This window comes from Grampus griseus (genome assembly GCF_964374135.1).
Source record: "Grampus griseus genome assembly, chromosome: 14".
Taxonomy (NCBI): domain Eukaryota; kingdom Metazoa; phylum Chordata; class Mammalia; order Artiodactyla; family Delphinidae; genus Grampus; species Grampus griseus.
In genome coordinates this window covers 21513124-21535416 of record NC_139008.1, presented here as the reverse complement: position 1 = coordinate 21535416, position 22293 = coordinate 21513124, and the positions used below count along the sequence as shown (strand labels likewise).

General features: G+C 37.4%; 1 protein-coding gene across 1 annotated transcript in view; it reads left to right on the top strand.

Moving 5' to 3' along the window:
• The window catches only part of MOSMO (modulator of smoothened), a 57467-nt gene extending 36465 nt beyond the window's left edge, over positions 1-21002 (top strand). The window contains exons 2-3 of the mRNA XM_082671365.1: positions 12283-12495; positions 17084-21002. Coding sequence (XP_082527491.1) covers positions 12283-12495; positions 17084-17268 — 398 coding nt within the window. The 3' untranslated portion in view covers positions 17269-21002. The remainder of the gene's footprint in view (positions 1-12282; positions 12496-17083) is intronic.
• The last annotated feature ends 1291 nt before the right edge of the window (positions 21003-22293 follow it).

The window sequence follows — 22293 nt, the reverse complement described above, 5'->3', positions numbered from 1 at the left end:
TATCCTAACTGCCAGCATCACTAGTCTTGTACTTTGGGGCCATTATTAAGTAAAGTAAGGGTTCCTTGAACACAAGCACTGCAATGCTGCAACAGTCCATTGGATAACTTAGATGACCAGTAAGTGATTAACAGGTGGTAGGTAGCCCATACAGTGTGGATGCACGGGACAATGGAATGATTCACGTCCCAGGGGGGCTGGAGCCAGATGGTACAAGATTTCATCATGCTACTCAAAACAGCTTGCAATTTAAAACTAGTGAATTGTTTACTTCTGGAATTTTCCATTTAATATTTTTGGACTGCGGTTGACTGCAGGTACAAACTGCATAAAGCAAAACTGTGGATAAGAGGGGAATACTGTATTCCAGCCTACGCATAATGGGAGTCTCAGAAGGGGAAGAGAGAAGGGACATAAAGAATATGTGAATAAATAATAGCCAAAGTCTCTCCAGGTTTAATGAAAAACTTTAATCTGCACATTGAAGAATCTCAACAAATTCCAAGTAGAATAGACTCAAAGTAATTCACACCTAGACACGTCATAGTCAAACAGTCAAAAGCCAAAGACATAAAGAGAATCTTGAAAACAGCAGGAAATGTACAAGGGGTCCTCAATACCATTAACAATTGACTTCTCATCAGAAACCAAGAGACCAGAGAGCAGTGGGATGACATATTCAAAATGCTGCAAGAAACAGACTGGTCAACTAAAAATTCTGCAAAACTATCCCTTAGAAACAAAGGAGAAATCAAGATATTCTAAGATAAACAAAAACTGAGAAAATCCATCACTAACAGACCTGTCCTATAAGAAATACTGAAAGGAGTCTTCAAGCTGAAAGAAAAGGGCACTAGGCAGTGTTTTGAATCCACACAAAGAAATAGGGCACAATAAAGGTAACTACAAAGGTGGATATAAAAGTCAGTATGTAGATCATCCAAAATGAAAATAAATAAGGAAACACAAACTTTAAATGATACATTAAACAAGATGGACTTAGTTGATATTTATAGGACATTCCATCCAAAAACAGATTACACTTTCTTCTCAAGTGTTAATGGAACATTCTCCAGGATAGATCATATCTTGGGTCACAAATCAAGCCTTGGTAAATTTAAGAAAATTGAAATTGTATCAAGTATCTTTTCCAACCACAATGCTATGAGACTAGATATCAATTACAGGAAAAAAATCTGTAAAAAATACAAACACATGGAGGCTAAACAATACACTACTAAATAACCATGAGATCACTGAAGAATTCAAAGAGGAAATAAAAAAATACCTAGAAACAAATGACAATGAAAACATGATGACCCAAAACCTATGGGACGCAGCAAAAGCAGTTCTAAGAGGGACGTTTATAGCAATACAGTCCTACCTCAAGAAACAAGAAACATCTCAAATAAACAACCTAACCTTGCACCTAAAGCAATTAGAGAAAGAAGAACAAAAAACCCCCAAAGTTAGCAGAAGGAAAGAAATCATAAAGATCAGAACAGAAATAAATGAAAAAGAAATGAAGGAAACAATAGCAAAGATCAATAAAACTAAAAGCTGTTTCTTTGAGAAGATAAACAAAATTGACAAACCATTAGCCAGACTTATCAAGAAAAATGGGAGAAAACTCAAATCAATAGAATTATAAATGAAAAAGGAGAAGTAACAACTGACACTGCAGAAATACAAAGGATCATGAGAGATTATTACAAGCAACTATATGCCAATAAAGTGGACAACCTGGAAGAAATGGACAAATTCTTAGAAAAGCACAACCTTCCAAGACTGAACCAGGAAGAAATAGAAAATATAAACAGACCAATCACAAGCACTGAAATTGAGACTGTGATTAAAAATCTTCCAACAAACAAAAGCCCAGGACCAGATGGCTTCACAGGCAAATTCTATCAAACATTTAGAGAAGAGCTAACACCTATCCTTCTCAAACGCTTCGAAAATATAGCAGAGGGAGGAACACTCCCAAACTCATTCTATGAGGCCACCATCACCCTGATACCAAAACCAGACAAAGATGCCACAAAAAAAGAAAACTACAGGCCAATGTCACTGATGAACATAGATGCAAAAATCCTCAACAAAATACTAGCAAACAGAATCCAACCGTGCATTAAAAGGATCATACACCATGATCAAGTGGAGTTTATCCCAGGAATGCGAGGATTCTTCAGTATACGCAAATCAGTCAATGTGATAAACCACATTAACAAACTGAAGGAGAAAACCCATATGATAATCTCAATAGATTCAGAGAAAACTTTCAACAAAATTCAACACCCATTTATGATAAAAACCCTCCAGAAAGTAGGCATAGAGGGAACTTACCTCAACATAAGAAAGGCCATATATGACAAACCCACAGCCAATATCGTTCTCTATGGTGAAAAAACTGAAATCATTTCCACTAAGATCAGGAGCAAGACAAGGTTGCCCACTCTCACCACTCTTATTCAACATAGTTTTGGAAGTTTTAGCCACAGCAATCAGAGAAGAAAAAGAAATAAAAGGAATCCAAATCAGAAAACAAGATGTAAAACTGTCACTGTTTGCAGATGCCATGATACTATACATAGAAAATCCTAAAGATGCTACCAGAAAACTACTAGAGCTAATCAATGAATTTGGTAAAGTAGCAGGATACAAAATGCACAGAAATCTCTTGCATTCCTATACACTAATGATGAAAAATCTGAAAGAGAAATTAAGGAAACACTCCCATTTACCATGGCAACAAAAAGAATAAAATACCTAGGAATAAACCTACCTAAGGAGAAAAAAGACCTGTATGCAGAAAACTATAAGACACTGATGAAAGAAATTAAAGATGATACAAACAGATGGAAAGATATACCATGTTCTTGGATTGGAAGAATCAACATTGTGAAAATGACTCTACGACCCAAAGCAATCTACAGATTCAATGCAATCCCTATCAAACTACCAATGGCATTTTTCACAGAACTAGAACAAAAAAATTCACTATTTGTATGGAAACACAGAAGACCCCAAATAGCCAAAGCAATCCTGAGAAAGAAAAACAGAGCTGGAGGAATCAGGCTCCCTGACTTCAGGCTATACTACAAAGCAAGTAATCAAGACAGTATGGTACTGGCACAAAAACAGAAATATTGATCAATGGAACAGGATAGAAAGCCCAGAGATAAACCCCTGCACATATGGTCACCTTATCTTTGATAAAGGAGGTAAGAATATACAATGGAGAAAAGACAGCCTCTTCAATAAGTGGTGCTGGGAAAACTGGACAGCTACATGTAAAAGAATGAAATTAGAACACTCCCTAACACCATACACAAAAATAAACTCAAAATGGGTTAAAGACCTAAATGTAAGGCCAGACACTATAAAACTCTTAGAGGAAAACATACTATAAAACTCTCAGAGGAAAACGTAGGCTGAACACTCTATGACATAAATCACAGCAAGATCCTTTTTGACCCACCTCCTAGAGAAATGGAAATAAAAACAAAAACAAATCGGGCCTAATGAAACTTAAAAGCTTTCACACAGCAAAGGAAACCATAACCAAGATGAAAAGACAACCCTCAGAATGCGAGAAAATATTTGCAAATGAAGCAACTGACAAAGGATTAATCTCCAAAATGTACAAGCAGCTCATGCAGCTCAGTATCAAAAAACCCAATCCAAAAATGGGCAGAAGACCTAAATAGACAATCTGTATCTGTTTCTCCAGAAACGATATACAGATTGTCAGCAAATACATGAAAGGATGGTCAACATCACTAATCATTAGAGAAATGCAAATCGAAACTACAATCAGGGGGCTTCCCTGGTGGTGCAGTGGTTGAGAGTCTGCCTGCTGTTGCAGGGGACACAGGTTCATGCCCCAGTCCGGGAAGATCCCACATGCCGCGGAGTGGCTGGGCCCGTGAGCTATGGCCGCTGAGCCTGCGCTTCTGGAGCCTGTGCTCCACAATGGGAGAGGCCACAATAGTGAGAGGCCCACGTACCGCAAAAAAAAAAAAAAGAAAAAAAAAAGACTACAATTCGGTATCACCTTACACCGGTCAGAATGGCCATCATCAAAAAATCTATAAACAATAAATCCTGGAGAGGGTGTGGAGAAAAGGGAACCCTCTTGCACTGTTGGTGGGAATGTAAATTGATACAGCCACTATGGAGAACAGTATGGAGGTTCCTCAAAAAACTAAAAACAGAACTACCATATGACACAGCAGTCCCACTACTGGGCATATACCCTGAGAAAACCATAATTCAAAAAGAGTCATGTACCACAATGTTCATTGAAGCTCCATTTACAATAGCCAGGACATGGAAGCAACCTAGGTGTCCACTGACAGATGAATGGTTAAAGAAGATGTGGCACATATTTACAATGGAATATTACTCAGCCATAAAAAGAAAGGAAATTGAGTTATTTGTAGTGAGATAGCTGGACCTAGAGACTGTCATACAGAGTGAAGTGAGTCAGAAAGAGAAAAACAAATACTGTATGTTAACACATATATGTGGAATCTAAAAAAAAAAAAGCTTCTGAAGAACGTAGGGGCAGGACAGGAGTAAAGACGCAGACATAGAGAATGGACTTAAGGACACGGGGAGGGGGAAGGGTAAGCTGGGACGAAGTGAGAGAGTGGCATGGACATATATACACTACCAAAAGTAAAATAGATGGCTAGTGGGAAGCAGCCACATAGCACAGGGAGATCAGCTCGGTGCTTTGTGTCCACCTAGAGGGGTAGGATAGGGAGGAGATATGGGGATGTATGTATACGTATAGCTGATTCACTTTGTTATACAGCAGAAACTAACACACCACTGTAAAGCAATTATACTCCAATAAAGATGTTTAAAAAGTCAGTATAAATATCTTTTTGCTAATAATTCCTTTCTCTTTAAAATAAAGCAGTAATTATAAAAGTGTGTTGATGGGCTTATAATGTATAAAGATGTAATTTTACAAAAGAAAGGGAGGGAATAGAGGGATATTGGGGCAAAAATTTTGATACACTGTTGAAATTAAGTTGGTAAATCTAAGCTGTTGGGTTTCGTTTGAGATAAAATGCACCATTTTAAACTGTACAGTTCAGTGATTTTTAGTATATTCACAGTGGTATGTGGCCATCGCCAATATCTAATTCCAGAGTATTTGCATCACCCCAGGAAAAAGAAACCCCAAACTTCCTAATTCCTCCTCCCGCATCCCCTGGCATCCACTGATGTCTCTGCCTCTGTGGATTTACCTATTCTGTATATTTCATATAAATGGAATAATACAATATGTAGCCTTTTGTGTCTGGCCTTTTTCACTTAACATAGGGTTCATCCATATTGCAGCTTGTATCAGTACTTTAAAAATTTTTTCTGAATAATATTCTATTGTATGGATTTTGTTTATCGGTTGATGGCCATTTGGGTTGTTTCCCCTTTTCTTGCTATTATGAATAATGCTATGAACATTCAGGTACAAGTTTTTGTATAAATGTATATATTCTAACTCCAACTGAGTACACTGTTATACACTTCAATTCTGACACTAGCCACCTAGAGTTAGCACAGATCCCACAAATTAAGGGCTCTGTCCTCCACAAGATTGCCTCTAATTCAGACACTGCCACAAGTTCGGGGGGGCGGGGCACTTCTGACCTACTGGCTACAAATTTGGGATTTCCCACGACCCCCTCTAGTTCAACAGAGAGACAGTTATGATGCTTTGAACGGGGCCATGGAAGCATAGAGGAGCAGTCAGCCCAGAATGGGAATGTAAGCTTGTCGAGGAAGACTTCCCAGAAGTGACTTCTAAGCTGTGACTGGAGTTTTGAATCATACGTAGAAACCAGGAGAAGAAGTTTGGAAGAGTAGTTTAGGCAGAGGGAACAGCATATACGAAGGCCTGGGGTGTGTGTGTGTGTTAGAGATGACTGAAGAGTTAATTTAAGAATTTGAGCATCAAATGTAAAAAAAGAAAAAAAAGCAATATCATCCAGACGTTTGTAGGACATTTGGACTTAGAGGAGAGAGAGTGTGTAGAAGAAAAACCAGATCCAACAAAGACCCCTAAAGATGCCAAATTTTAACACATGGCAGAGAAAAAGGTGTCTGTGAACAAAGACAGAGAAAGAAAAACTAAAGGGGCATGAGGAAAATAAATAGAACATGGAGTCACCAAAACGAAAGGAAATGTGTTTGAAGAAGCTGTAACAGATGCTGCTAAAATATTCAGGAAAGGACTTAGAAATGCCCATTAGAGTCAGCAGTATGGAATGAGTGAGCTTGGCAAGAGCTGTGTCAGTGGGGCGGTTGGGGTAAAAGCCAAGCTGCAGTAGATTAAAGAGTGAACAAGACTCTGGGAAGTGGGGACAGGGACTCTTGACAGGGTAGGGGCCAAAGGATACTAGGTGGAGCGGACAGAGACACAAACATGTCAATACCAGAGGATGGCTTGACGTGATGGGATAGTTTTGTTTTATGATAAGGGAGACTTAGGGGACTTCCCTGTCAATCCAGTGGTTAAGACTCCGCACATCTAATGCAGGGGGCGCAGGTTCTATCCCTGGTCAGGGAGCTAGGATCCCACACGCCGCGCGGTGCGGCCAAAAAATAAAATAAAATAAAAAATAAACAGTTGAAAAAAAAATAGGGAAGACTTAAGCTTATTCAAACAATTTTGCAATCCAGAAGAGAAAGAAAATAATAAGTTGGGCAAGCTCCCAAAGAAAGTGAGAGGGAATGGGATCCAAAACAAAGGGAGAAAGATCAATAGGATGAAAGAACAAGTGTGTGCAGATAAATTCGTAAGTTTTGATGGTGGACAGTTGAGGGGTTGCTGTCTGATGGCCTCTATCTTTTCTGAAAAGTAACAGACACAGGCACCTACTTAAGTGATAGGGGTGGGGAATGGCTCTCGTATTGAGGGAGAGTGCAGCAGACTTGGAATGGTCACAGTAGAGAATGGGGAAGCGCTGAATTAGGAAAATCTAATTAGTTTCTGGGTAGTGGTGATGGTCATGAGATAGAACCTTAGGAATTTATAGTGGCACACCTCTGCTCTGAGATATGATTTTCTTCATCAGCATTCAGCATACTGGAGGTAAGTGCAGGAGGGGCAAAACCTATGTTGAATCAGGGTTATGGTTTTTGCCAGGTGGGTGCAGTGAAAGGATAGAAGTTAGGTGGTAATATGATGGATCAAGGACTCTAGGCTGGATAAGGAAAGAAGTGAAGACAATAGGAAAGTGATGGATGGGGAGAAAATAGGGGCCAGTGTCAGGGAGGTATAAGAACAGGTGAAAGTAACAGGAATGGACACTGTTACTATAGTGGACACTAGTGACTGACCTAATAAACCTATTATGTTACTCGGGTTTTCAGACATTGCCTATGTATGGTTCATTAAGTTTCCTTGTTTTACGTGTTGACTCTTTTTGGCCAGTTCACTATTTATAAGCACCCGCATCTTAAGGTAGAACCCAGAAATCACAGCTGATAAAAAATAATCATCACTAGCAGTGTTTCTGGAGGAAAAAAATTAAATATGTGAAGTTTTTAAGTTACCTGTAGACTATTATTTTCTGTGCTTGTGCTTCTACTCATTTAAAGTATGAGCTGCCAGGGTATGACTTACACCGGAAGGTATGTGTCACTGCCTACATTGGGGCCCCCTACCAGGCCCCTTCTCACCTGCCTCCAGGTTCTCCTAAATTTCCTCAGCCAAACTGTCACTGAAACATGAAACTCTATAATTTCAGTTAAGTTGGAATATTGTCCCTTACTTAACTACAGGTGCTCTTGGAAAGGGCAATATGTTAAGCCTTTATCAGTCACTAAGACTTTTGTGGTAACGTGTTTGGTTTGTGTTACCAGTAGGATAGCTTGCCAAGATTAGATTTTTATATCCCCAGGGAGAAAGTAGAGTAAGAAATCCACATCAGTTGTAGGGATTGGGTGGGCCCATTCACAATACCTACAGCTAACGAAGAGGGCCCCCGAGAGGAAGAGAACATGAGTAGGAAGAGAACTCAAGGGAGAGATGGGAGAGGGCAATAGCAAATGTTAACGTCACAATTTTGTTCAAATTCAGCCCTATCTTGGAAAACCCTCTCCGTAGTCAGTTTAGTGAGCAGTTACTGCATATGATTTGCTCTGACAGATTGGTGGGAATGTGTGCCTTTCTGATTTACAATTACTGTGTTTCAAATTTTCTGTGACACAGCTTTTACATGTAGTGATGACATGCCTTGTAATCATCCTCATTGTGGCAACAGACATGCTCAGACTGTGTTAAATCATTTCAGCAGTGTCTGGATCTATAGATGATGGGTGTCAAAAGCCTCTTTAGTTAAGATTCTCCACTTAACAGGGTAAGATTCATTATGACTTCCTTTTCTGTGTTTTGATAACACAGGTGAGATACTAAGAGGCATGTGGGATGCTATAGTTCCTAGTTGGTTTTCCTTTTTCCTATTGTGTGCAAGTTTTTATTTGGCTAGACTGGTTACCTAGGAAACAGCTGCAGGGTAAAGATGGATTGGCTATTTGGAAAATGGAATTACAGGCCCCTTCAGGAGGCAAAAGACCTGTTGGATAAAACAAAAATTAGTGAATGGCTGAATTTATGCTTAATTTAGTGTGCTTCAACAAATCAAACTGAGACAGTTCTATAGGAGAACCTAGTTAATGCAGCATAATTTTTAAATTTAGCTTGTTTTTAATTTATTTAAGTTCACCAAATGTTTATTAATTCCTGCTTTGTGCCCACTGCTGCAGGCCATTCTAAGGGTTTCCAATGAAGCAGAAGGTTCAGTTCCCTCCTGAAAAGCTCATTTTCTGTTTGGGGTTAAAAGAAGTTACCTTAAAATCAAGTGCACGATTATGTGATACAGTCTAAATGTGTTCAGAGAATTTGGAGGATGTAAAAGATCTTGGCTAGTCAATGTGAGTGATGGGTTTGAATCTACAGGGAGGAGATAATTCTTTGAGGCAAAAGATGAAGTTTAAAGACCTGGTGAAAGTTTGGGTACTAACAGTTACCTGAATTTACAAGATTCAATGGTAGCAGCACAGTTACCCTTGCAGATCCCTACACCCAGACAGCTTATGGAAAATATGTAACTGTGATATAAATTATATTGCCGTAGAATCTTAAGAAAATGAATTTTAGTGACAATGTTGACCAACCACTGTTTGCACTAGCCTTTGCATAATTTAAGAAAACTCTATTTTCACTGAAAGTGTGACAGTATTAGTTTTGTAATCTCAGACCACTACAAAAATGTGAGCACATAAGAGACTCAATAAAATATTTATGAATTGATTTGCTTATATACAGTACACCTTCTTGTTAGTTAGCATTAGCTTTCTTTTCTTCCAGAATGTAGCTGTTGAATATTTGGTCTTGATTTGTGGTGATAAGGACTTTCGTAAATACAGACGCATAACTCTTCTTTTACGGTGGAACATCCGTCAGGTTATTTCCATTGATTTGTAGAAAGTATAGGTATAATTTTCATTTTCTTACTTGTTCTCTTTGTATTCACTTGGTGTGGTGTGCCAGCCAGGAGAGGAGGAAAAAGCAATCCTACTCAGAAAGCTTTACAACCTATAGGCACAGGAAGTTAAATTTGAGCCCTCCTTGCCATGTCCATAAATGGAAAGTAAACGAGGCAACATAAGGATACTCAAAATATTTTGAAAGAGAAATGTTTTAGTTATGGTTTATTGAACCTACAACTTCAAATATTTGCCAGCAAAAAATAATTCTCAAATGTAAATCTCAGGGCTTCCCTGGTGGCGCAGTAGTTAAGAATCCGCCTGCCAGTGCAGGGGACACGGGTTCGAGCCCTGGTCCTGGAAGATCCCACATGCCACGGAGCAACTAAGCGGATGCGCCACAACTACTGAGCCTGTGCTCTAGAGCCCGCGAGCCACAACTACTGAGCCCACGCGCCTAGAGCCCGTGCTCCACAACAAGAGGAGCCACCGCAATGAGAAGCCCGCACACCGCAACGAAGAGTAGCCCCGGCTCTCCGCAACTAGAGAAAGCCTGCGTGCAGCAACGAAGACCCAACGCAGCCAAAAATAAATAAATAAATTTATTAAAAAAAAAAAAAAGTAAATCTCAGTCCACTAGTTATTTATAGAGTTACCAATGAAAGTTTCTTTGTATTTTAAATTTGTGAAGAGAATTGTTACTATAATCAGAATCCATAATATTGAATTTTGCCAGAGGGTCTTTCATTGCCTGTTGTCTATTCTCACTGTACTGATAGCTTTTATAAATGAGATAGTGACTACAGAGGGTAATTTGTTAGAAGATTTTTGCTGAGTGATCAGGAGTGGTTTCCTGTTAGAAGAGCTTGAGCACTGCTGTGAATGCCTTCTTTATTTCCAAAATTACCATAAAATGCCGTATCATAATAAGACACGCCCTCTCCCTCAAGTTTTCTTTTCAAGGAAACTTTTTAATGTTTCATTTTAAGAACAGTTATGCAACTCCCTGGTACCTACTCACCCCTATTGTCGTCCCTTTTCTGGTTTCAAGCAATGACCATGATACTAAAAATGTTAGTAACTGTCAAAAACTTTGAACTGATTTACTTCTCTGGCCTGTGGAATCACTCCACTCCAAACAGCAGCTCGGAGGAGGGATAGGGTGGCATTACTTACTGTGACAGTTTGCTCACTTTCTATCCGTCTCCCGCCCCTCATCTGCCTCCATCTTGCTGGCGATGATCCTGTAATTATAATGCTGTTTGCACCTATGCGGAGATCACAAGAAGGGCCTAATTATTAGATTATTTGAGAGAAAAAGGTACAACTTGTTTGCGTTATCGTCTTCCACTCTTTTGAAAAGTTATAGTCAGAGTTAGCATTAGAGGAAAAAAGACCACAACTCAATTCTGAGAGCAGAACTGATTTTTCTCTTCATTTTCTTTGAATACATTGCTTATTTCTACAAATGTACGAATGGCAAAGGCATGTTGCAGGAAAACCCCCTCCCTCCAACAGCCCCACCTACCCACATACATCTGTATGTACAGGTTCAGCCCTGGTCTGTCTTCTCCCACCAAGGGCAGCTTCCCAAAATGCCTCTGGGAATTTTACTGACTGTCCTCAAAAAAGGCACTTGTTCATGGCAGGTGCTATGATTTTTGAGGTTAATGTCTTTTTGTTGTAGTTGTTGTTGTTGTTCATAATGAGAAAATAAGACCAATAAAAGATGCAGAAATCTGTTGTTTTCAGTGGCTCCAGAAATTTCTTTTCTTGTATTTCTGGCAGCTGTTTTCCCATTTGCAGTTGCCCTTAAAGGGGGAAGCAAGCAACTTTTACTCAAAAGTGACATTTTAATTGTTCTTCTTACTGGGGAAAAGGATAAAATAATAATGCTTTCATCTTCCTTATCTAGGTCTCTGTAAATTAATTCACCCCAAATTTGATAGAGAGGTTCCTTGGGTTTGACATGAGAACATGTTTGTTTAAAAATAGCACTTGATGTTTTACAAAAACCACTTTCATTTATTTAAATGGAAGAGGGGGCACTTTAAAAATTAGCACCGATGCCTTTATGCTTTTCTGCTGAAGCATACTAGTAATGATTTGGCACTGTGAGTACTTGTACATTGTACAAAAATTGTTGACTTACCAAATGGGGTGAACCTACTAGCTTTTCCAGCATTTTCTTGAATTTAGTGGAAAAGTACTTATATTGTAATTTTCTTAGACCTTTTAAGTTTAATAAAATAATATTAATTCCAGTATTTAATCCATTATTTAATTTTATTTATGTATTACACTTAGACATATTTCAAGTTTGCCTTCAAATTTTTAAAACGTGTGTTTCTCCTCAGCCAAAATAAAATCATATACGTTTGAGTCTTGGATCTGGGAATAGAAAAGTTCCAATTCTTTTTGCTAATATGGTAATCTCAGCAAGAGCGGGAACCTCATCTCTCTTGTTCACTGTTATTTTCCTGGAGCCTAGAACAGTGCCAGACACAGGTACCCAGAAAAGTATTTAATAAATGACTGAACGAATTTTCTTCTATGACTTGTGAGGTTTTTTTTTTTTTAAGTTCACTTTGTACCTTAAACAAAGTATTACTACATAGTGGACTACAGCAGGATGCTGAAGAATAGGACTCAGTGGAATTCAGTGCTTGAATGACCCACTCAGAGAGAAAAGGACTAAAGGGGTTTTGGTAGGGACAATTCCCTGGGTGTGCCAAACCCACTAAAATACTCCCACGTTTTGCATCTCTCCAGGAGCGCTCACTGTGGGCCTTGTGCGACAGTGTCAAACAATCCATGGACGAGACCGGACATGCATCCCACCTCGGCTTCCCCCAGAGTGGGTCACCACACTGTTTTTTATCATCATGGGAATCATTTCATTGACTGTCACATGTGGTTTGCTGGTGGCTTCCCACTGGCGAAGAGAAGCCACAAAATATGCTCGATGGATAGCATTCACTGGAAGTAAGTAACCTGTGCTAACTAAATTTGTCTAGAAGGCACTCACCCTGGAATCAAGACTCAGTAATAAGGACTCTCTAATCATCAAAGGGCACCACTTGCGTACGGCCATCAGATAGACTCTACGCGGTCCCATCAGCTCTTCCGAATTCTCACCATAAGACCAGGACATCCAAACCTTAATTGCTTTGTATAACGTGCTATTTTAATGAATTTTATTTTTGCTCACATTGTGACCTAAGTGTTCCAGGTCTGTGACTCAGAGCTACCACTAACCTGAGTCTTCCTCTTCTTAAAGGTATTGGTATCGTCTGTCAAATAAAGATAAATCTAGAAGAAAATATACAGAAATACAAATTAGTTTAAGGTGGTGATTTGCTTTTTAATATCATTGATTTGAGTTTCTACCATAAGTTGTGGTGTGACCATTGAAAAATCAACACATTTGGTTATTTAATAATCATTTCTCAACATCTCTGATGCCATTTAAGCTATGCCCAAGGGTGTGATAATACATATATATTACACATTCTCATGTACTTTGCAAAACTGGTTTAATTTCAGAGCACAACGCAGGCTTTTCCCAAGCTAAAAGCAACAAAAATGCTCAAAGGGAAGGTTTCTGTAATTCTGCTTTCTTCTTTCTAAAGCAGGTTTGTCCCCCAGGGAACATTTGTCAAAGTCTGGAAACATTTTTGATTGTCCCAACTAAGGGGATGCTCCTGGCATGTAGTGAGTAGAGTCCAGGGATGCTGCTGAACAGTGTACAAATGCACAGAACAGCCCTCCACAGCAAAGACTAATCTGGCCCCAGGTGGCAATAGGGCCCTGTTGAGAAACCCTGCTCTAAAGAACAGGATAACTATCCCTATGCCAAACACTACGGGGTTTAATTTCTAATTCAGTGTCTTATAATCATCTCAGGTTTTCTTAAGTTTTTAAAAAATGAATATTACAACACAGCTTACTTTCACCTGATATTGTCATGTAGAACTTGTATTACAGGGCTAAGGCATAATCCCATGTATCCCTATTAATGTTAAAACTCAATTTATTCTTAAAGGTCATAGGATAGGGATATTAGTTCATGAGTCTCTGTTTCTCCCTATCTCTCTGTGAAACTCTCTTTAGAGAATGTATATGTTTCTGGATCTGTTGTTTTATTTTTGTATGTATTTCTCCCTTAATTTTAAAATTTAGATCAAGTTGCAGTTGACATAAAAAGGCTTCTCCATCTTTGTTAAGAAATGTGAAAAAAGTTGATCTTTTTTGAGGTCAAACAGACCTCTTGAGACAGTTCTTTTCTAAATAGTAGGGTCTAGAGGCAGTTATAGAGACAGAGCTACTAAATTAAAGGGTATTGATGGGGAATTTAAAGAGAATCTTTACTCACAGATACAGTTACTTATCCACTCTTTAGAATTCACTCTTTAGGAGTAAAATAAAATCAAAGAAGAAGGATTTAGTTTCTGGATTTAGTTGAAATTTGGGAGTGCATGTACTCTGAATACCAAAAATCTGAAATATTATTTAGCAAAGTAATATGAATCAGAGAAAAGCATTAAGGTGCTCACATGAGCCATTGGTTCTTATGACCCAATAAAGGGAAAGAACTTTGATTATCTTGTTTTTCGTTTCTCTTCAAGAGAAAATATTTAAGTACATATTTAATATATAGCTACCTTGAAATGCAGAATGTTTTTCCTTTATTTTCCATTTTAAATAATTTAACTTTTTAAAATAATATGTGCATGATACATAATTCAAAGCCTATGAAAGGGTCACCAAGTGAAAAGTAAATCTCATTTGTGGCCCTGTCACCCAGTCGTCTGATACTCCTTTCCTGGAAGCAGCCATTCTCACCAATTTCTGGGGTTTCCTACCAGTGGTGTTCTATGCATAGAAACATATATGTATATGTGTGAGTGTTCTATAAATACATATTTATTCTATTTATACTATTCTGTATCTTGGTTTTTTCGTTCAACAATATATCTTTGTGTTGATGTCATCTAAGGAAGCATAGAGCTACATTCCCAGAGCTAGTTTACTGGGGTGGTAGTCATAAGAGGGATTGGGCTCCCCCTAGTGTTTCCATTCAGTGTTTGAAAATGTACTTCATCTCTATTTTATGCACTTCTATTCCAGTTAAGCTATAGTTTGGTAAGAATATAAGCTAACATTTTCTGATGGATTTACACAGTGGAAATGTTCAAAGGAGAGCCACACATGAGGGGGCTCACCTATGGGGGCAAGGGTGACAAAGCTGTGCCTTTTTCTTCAAGTCTGACCCTTGTCCTTGCTTTTGCCACCGTAATTTACTTGTCTACAAGTACACCTGATTGACTTTCACCACCAAGAAATCTATGCTATACAGGATATGAAGTTATGTCTTTACAGACTTATTTAGGACCCAGAACTTAATTGTCAAAAGTTGATATGTATTTTCAGCATTAACAGTATTTTAAGATCTAAAGTAACTTCACAGGTCTCAATAGCTAAAAAAACCCCACAAAAAACAGGAAAACAAAAACAAAAAAAACCTCACCCACCAACATTAAATCTCTCCAGGACAGAGAACTAGATTCCTTGAATTAAAAACAAATATTGGATAGAATTAAGAGTTCATTGCTTCCTTAAAATTTGATTAAGCTTTTCCTAACCAATTTGGAAAATATTTAACACTTGTAAAATATTAAACCCTGCTTTAAATATAGTCATTAAATGATTACTCCTTTATAAAAGATAGATTTTTATTTTACAGTAGAAAATAGGAAAGGATAGGAATTAAGTTGGCACATCAATTAACAGACTGAACAACAGTAATATCTGCATATCTTTTAAGGACTTCTAAATTATTTTAGTGTTTCTTGAGGTTAGAGATTAATCCACATTAAAGAACAAATTGTTTTTAAGGCAATAATGTTTTCCCATTGTTTTTATTAGATTGTCTAATTGTGGTTTCATTTTACTTACCAAACCATATTAAGGCATAAGCACTGTTAGAGACTGGTGACAGATACCACAGATCAGGGGGCACTGGCAGCAGTAATAAAGTTATTTATTGCTAACTATACAACAGAAAGGCCAAAAGATCTAATACTGAATACCTGAATTTTTCATTTGTTCTGTAGTAGGTATCCAAAAGAATTTAAATCTGCTTATGTAACATTATTTGTTGTGGTCATATGCCCAAAATGAAACAGATTCTATGTCTGCTTAATATAAAATAATCCACCCAAATGGTGCGAAGCAAACGAGAGTGCTGGTGTGTTTCTTACGCTAGTGTATTACTTAAGAAAATGTTACGTTTTACAGCATTTCTGGAGCTTCCTTCCAGGAAATATTCCTAATTGGCTTTTTCAGGACTCTCCTATTAAATTTTGTAGATTGAGTAACACAAAAATAATTTAGGACAAGTGTTAGCTGGTATATTTATCCAGGACTCTGTCAGTATTGCTAGGGATGGGTTTAACTGAGAAAAGTTTTCTCATTCAGTTAATATTGGGAATGACTATAGAATGACATTACACTGAAGAAATGTTTCTGCCTTCAAAGAAATTTGAAAGACTATGAACATTTGACCAACATGCTTTCAAAAAGCATAAAATAATAATAATAATAGTAATAAAAAGCATAAAATATTTTCTTGGAAACGCTAGCCTATCTATAGGTAATTTGTGTTCCCTAAGAAGAGTGTTTCTTTGTTAGCACAGGGGAGCACGCGGTTTCCTAAAACAGCCAACTGTGGAATTACTTCTGCCCAGACACTGGGTTTTCTGATATCTTTCTAGAAGCATTTTAGCAAATAATATATTTCATTGTGTTTGCATACAAAATTCAAAAGATTTCTCCACTCTCCCCCACTTTAAACTCTGTAGTCAGAAACCTGGGAGATTTTTTTTTTTTGGAACGTTGTCCGTGATGAGAGATAACCAGTCTGACAATTTGCTCCTCATCAAAGCCTGTGGTTCTTTCCACTAGCTGATTTTAAATCAGAGTAAGATAAATAGTATTTATATTTGTATGCACCTTTTCTCAATTCCTCATAGCTAATGCCAACTGAGAGAGCAGAGAATTGGCAAAATAATGCTAGGACAATAATAATATACAGCATTTATTCAGCACTTACTATCAACCTGTCACTCACTGTGCGAAGGACTTGACATTGTTTTGTTTATCCTTGTACTATATACTTACCCATTTTCAGAATTTAAGAAGCCTAAGATTACACCATTAGTAAGTAGTAGAGCCAGAACTTAGCCCCTGTCTGACACTAGCCAGAGCCCTTAGTCACTACTTTAAATGGTCAAGAATCGTGTATACGAGTACTTAGTAGGTTTGGAGGCCTTCCTTAATGCTGATATTCAAAACTATGTAAAAGGCTAAGCTAGCTTTTACTGTATTTAATTGTTAGGCTTTGGGGATCTGTAGTATACACAAATCTTTTGATAAGTGATCCATATTGTAACAGATTTGACCATGTCATCAATCCACAACCCTTCTTATAAACTTCCTTTGTGCCAAATTTTCATTGTTTTCTTAATCACCAAACCATGTTACTAATGTTGTGTTCTGGTTTGTTTTACAGTGATCCTTTTCTGTATGGCTGCCCTAATATTTCCAATAGGATTTTACATCAATGAAGTCGGAGGTCAACCATATAAATTACCCAACAACACAGTAGTTGGGTCATCATACGTACTTTTTGTCTTATCAATTTTCTTTACAATAGTAGGACTTCTATTTGCCGGCAAAGTTTGTTTACCAGGCTGATGAATGTCTGAATTGCTTGACTCTTATTATTTTTAATTTTATTTTATTTTTTTATTTTTGGAGGGTGGGGAGGACAAAGGCAAGGCATCTGAGTAGTCCTCGCATAGGAAGATGCTTAGATGAAACTGATGCTGAAAAGAAAAAAAAAATGCTTTGATTTGTTCTCACTATGCACTTTGGATTTAAAAACAAAAAATAAGGAGAGCCTTTTCCATAACCAAATACAGACAATATTGACTAAATCTCCTGAGCATATTCAGGCAGTCAGGTCTGCACTGTGATAGCAACCTAGTGAAGGAGAATGCTTTATACTGAAAAGCATGTAGCCCTTTGTGACTCTGTGGTTCCATTTTTAACGTCTAATGATTCATTTGAGGGAGGAAAAAATAAGTCTAAGTATTTATGAATCATGACGGACCAGAGGGATGCAAGAGAAGTTCATGTGGGGCTGGCCTCACCTCCTAAGAAATTAGAGTTCACAGCTTCCTTGTAATGGTATGAGCCTTTGGCACCAGAATGGATTGCCATTGCATTACCGCACCAAGAAGCCAATAGATCAAAACTCGTTTGCTAAAATGTATGTAAAAATTCTGAAATTCCCTATTCTCTGTGTACAAAAAAAAAAAAAAAAAATCAAACACTAAGAAACATGTCGTTGGGGGGCGGGGGGTTGGGTGGGGGAAATTTTCCTTATATTTATATAAATATATATATAATATATATATTTTGCTGATGCAGTATACAGTGTGTATATATGTGTGTGTGCGTATGTGTGTGTGTAAATTTATATACACACACATGCAAACAGTTCCTGGAAGAGAACTCTGAATGCTTTGCTAGCAAAACACTGTGGTGTGCAAACCTAGAACTCAATAGAAAAAAAGCCATTTATCTGAAGGCTGCATAGTGGAGAGAGTCTTCAGTTTACCTCATTCTTTGTAGCAGCCCTTGATTTTAACAGGTTTTTGTAATAGGTACAAATAATCCCATACCCTTCTAGGTGCAATTTTAAGTTAAGCTAAAATTCTTTGTAGGGTTAATTTATTTGTTTATGATAGTAGAAGGTAAGATCATGTCAAACCTGATAATTTGGGGAATCTGACACTATTTAAATTATTGGCAACTGTTGTCTGTTGTACAGAGGTTCTCTTTTTCTACTGGCTCGTTCTGTTACATTAGTAAAGCATTTTCTATGTTTAAGCACACAACTTTACATAAATACAAAGTTCACTAGTAATATCAATTTACAATATTTTGGCTATTTATAACACTAACTTCACTCTGCCATAAAAATTAAATTTATGTTTCTTTTCATCTAGGCATTATTAATAATCTCCTTTACCAAAAACCTGAGCAATACGGTATTTTCTTTAAATGCTATATGCCTTTGTTTGCTAAACGCTAACATTTTTGCATTTACTTTAAAGGGCTGTACTAGACCCACAGCTTTACATTTCTTCCAGAAAGAAGCATTGCAGCTAACCCTTGAGCCCACAAATAGTTTTAAAATATAGTATTTCTCTTCTCCACATCTCCATGTCTTTATGTCAATGCTTAGTTGTTTTTCCAGGTGAACACAATAGATAATCTCCTGTTTGAAATGTGGGGCAGGAGGGTTTTTCATGGCAATGGAGTCTTTCATGGCAACGGCAACCGAAATGTCCCTATCAGAAGAGTTAGGGTACCTTGTTTCACACAAACTGAAATGAATGCACTGTTTTGTTTTTTTTTTTAAATGATTGCTTCAGAGATGGGGCTGCCTCCTCAGATATTCAAGGTATGAAATGGAGGAGCCTGATGTATTTCACACTGGCTTGTTTGACATTCATATATCTTACTGTTAATTCAGCAGTATTTTATTGTGGAAGAAAACCCCAGTGTTTCAGCTCACTCAGGAGTCAGGTAAGAGGTAGACCACCACTGGGGTGAGTTCCTTGAGTGTGCTGGGGGCATGTCACCCATTTCCTTCCCAGAGTCCAAAGAAACCTCTACGAAATGCCTGAGGGAGACTAATTTTCCCCAAGTATTACGATGTCTAGTCAGTTCTAAGAATACCACTGGACATGTGCTGTGGACATTTGGGATGGCAGTTCCCATTGCGATTTGATTGGACCGCAGTCAAATGGATCACTTTGAAGGAAAGCTTTGGTTGTCACCATTATACCACTGAAATAAAGGGTTAGCAAAGTATGGTTCAAATTAACTTATGATATGACCAAGAGCTTTTCTTTTCCAAAAGTTGAATTTTATTGTAAATAGTTTCTCAAAATATTTTTAACTGGATCATGAGCATGGGGAGAGAAAGTTTCTCAGCTGCTAAGAATTTCCCCACTGTTTACGTCTTTCACTTACAGTGGTATTGCATATAAGGTTGCAGAATTTAAGGTTTTATTTGTATCTATTACACAAACCATTAAATTGTCTTTAATTTCATCATTGTCTTGGAGGTCCAGTGCACTAAGGGCTGATAGGGGAAAACTCCCTCTAACCAGTCAGCACTCTAACCCAGGATTAAAACCATCCCATCAAGTAGTATGTGAAGTCAAATCTTTGTACTCTTCCAGACCAAACATTGAAATGGACTCATTCATATAAAATTCTATAAATCCTGTAAGTGAAAAGATAGACAACTGTCAGCAGTTGCATTTAAAAAGGTCACTATAATAAGTACTATATAGTACAGTATTAATTTATAGCAGGAAATCATATCTTGTAAACTGTATATAAAACACTGTTTAATGGTGCAATCATTTGTCAAATTTTTGTCTGTTACATTGTTTTTAGAGTGTGTGCATTCTTCTCATACCTAAGAATATCACTGTAAAATCTGCTGAAAAATATTTATAGGTTTTATTTGCACAAGACTTAATTAGTTTGAAAGTTTTGGAAGCTCCTATTGAACATGCCTAAACATCTGTAAACATGAAAAATCTTCAATTCATTAAAAGCAAACATTTCAGTATGATTCTTTCCAAAGGTAATCCATGTTCTATGTTGTTAATGTGTGTATGTAATTTTTCTGACTCTTCTACTTCTTATAAGCCTATTTTCCGTTTCATTTGTTTTGTTTTTGAAGGATGGCTCTTTTTTTTTTTTTTTCTTTTTAATGTTCTAGATGACCAAAACACTTCATTGGTTTTTACCCTTTTGCCTAAATCTTTGATATCCCCACTTGATGTTCTGTGAATTCACTGTTTAATCTCTTAAGTAAAACAATGAACAGTCCTGGTGACATACAACCTATTGATTTAGAGGAAAGACCCTGAAAAAGTATTGGAAACTAACTTTGAATATACTGCTCTTAGCTATTATTTTGCATCGTGGGCTTCATGGGAGGAACATGTTGCATTTATTTTGTCTTTATTAAAAGACTACTAGCCACAGTTACTCTGATTGTAGTAACTGTTTTAGCAACCCACTTTGATCTTCTTTAAAATATTGAATTTACATTCACAATTCAAAACAGTAAGCTGTCTTTCAGAACTAATTTTTGAAGGATAAAAATATATGAAGGAAAAAAGTGACCTGTGTAGGTTGGATTCCCTACATAGGACTTATTAGTTATATCACCTCAAGAGATTTTAAAGTTTGTCATCAAGGCCTGTATATTACCCCAACTTTATTAAGAATTGTTTTCTAATTGGTTATAACATTTTTCGATTAATAGTTTCAAAACAAATTGTTAATACAAACTGTATAAAATGAACATAATTTTCTTCACTTGTATTTTTGTTATTGAGCAAGTTTATCAAAATAAATTGTCTACTAAAGAAACTAAAAAGGCTTCTATTACTTTGAAATAAGCTTTGAATTTAAAAATTTATTTCAGAAATGAACTTCTTATAGAGGTTTCACATATTCACACAGTGACACTTCCATGCCTCTTGGTTTAGTTTTGTTGTTAGCATTTTGCCAGGGGAATGTCTCCCCTCTCTTCTTCCACTCTCACTCCTAGCTCCCCCTTCGGGAGGAGATGTATTAATGTTCCAGAACATGGATTAGGCTATGTTTACCAATAAGAAGAGGCACTCAGCAATAAGAGACCACACACATGTGGCACTCTCTTCTACATCATGTTTCCATGGACCGGGAGAGAGGTACTGAGCCAAGGCTCTCATTTTTCTTTCCTTTTTTCCTTGCACATCGACCTAAGCCCTTTCATCTTTGCTTCATTCTTCTGTTTTTACTTTATTTCAGGCCAAAGTCCTCTTAGCTTGTAAGATTTTAAAATTTGGGTTGAAGGAGCAATAGAGAACCCTTTGGTCTCTAGACTTATCCGTGTGCTCCATCACAGCTTTACTGTAACTCTCTCTAGGAGTATCAGGAGTGACCTAGCCTAATAATAACTAGTAATCAAATGAAACACTATATTTACCCGTTGCTGCTGTTTCTCCTTTATATGGCCTCTGCAGGAGCCTCATGCGGAGTTGGGAGTTTAAGACAAGGTAGGATTTGGGTGTTCTTGGCTTCTGGACCTTAACGTCATCTTCTTAGGGTGACCAACCATCCTGGTTTGCCTGAGACAGGGCTCTTCTGGGACATGAGACTTTCAGTGCTGTAACTGAGAAAGTTCCAGGCAAACAGGGATGAGTTGGTCACCCTACCTTTCCACCATTCAAATCTCACCCTGATTTATGACACAGATTAGAGGTATTTGAAGAGTTCTTTTCTATAAACATTAATGAATAGGTCCACTGGAAATTGTAATGGTTGACTAAATACTGAACTTCTAAGAGAGGGGAAGGAAACACTTTTCTTCTCTTTGGTAATACTGTAGGAAAAGGCAACAGACTGTCTTTAAAAACAATAACATGGGTGAAAAAATTATTTTGAGTTACTCTTCCATCAACTCCCTTCTAACCACTGTATGAGAAGATTATAGGAAAAACACCAAGACTAGTGGACTGTGGGTTCCTTTTATGCAAAGTCAACTCTTCTGGGTCACAGTTACCCAGCAACAAAATAAAAGTAGTTATTTATAAATTGTATTAAAGATAGAAAGCATAATGCTGTATTATTTTTTTA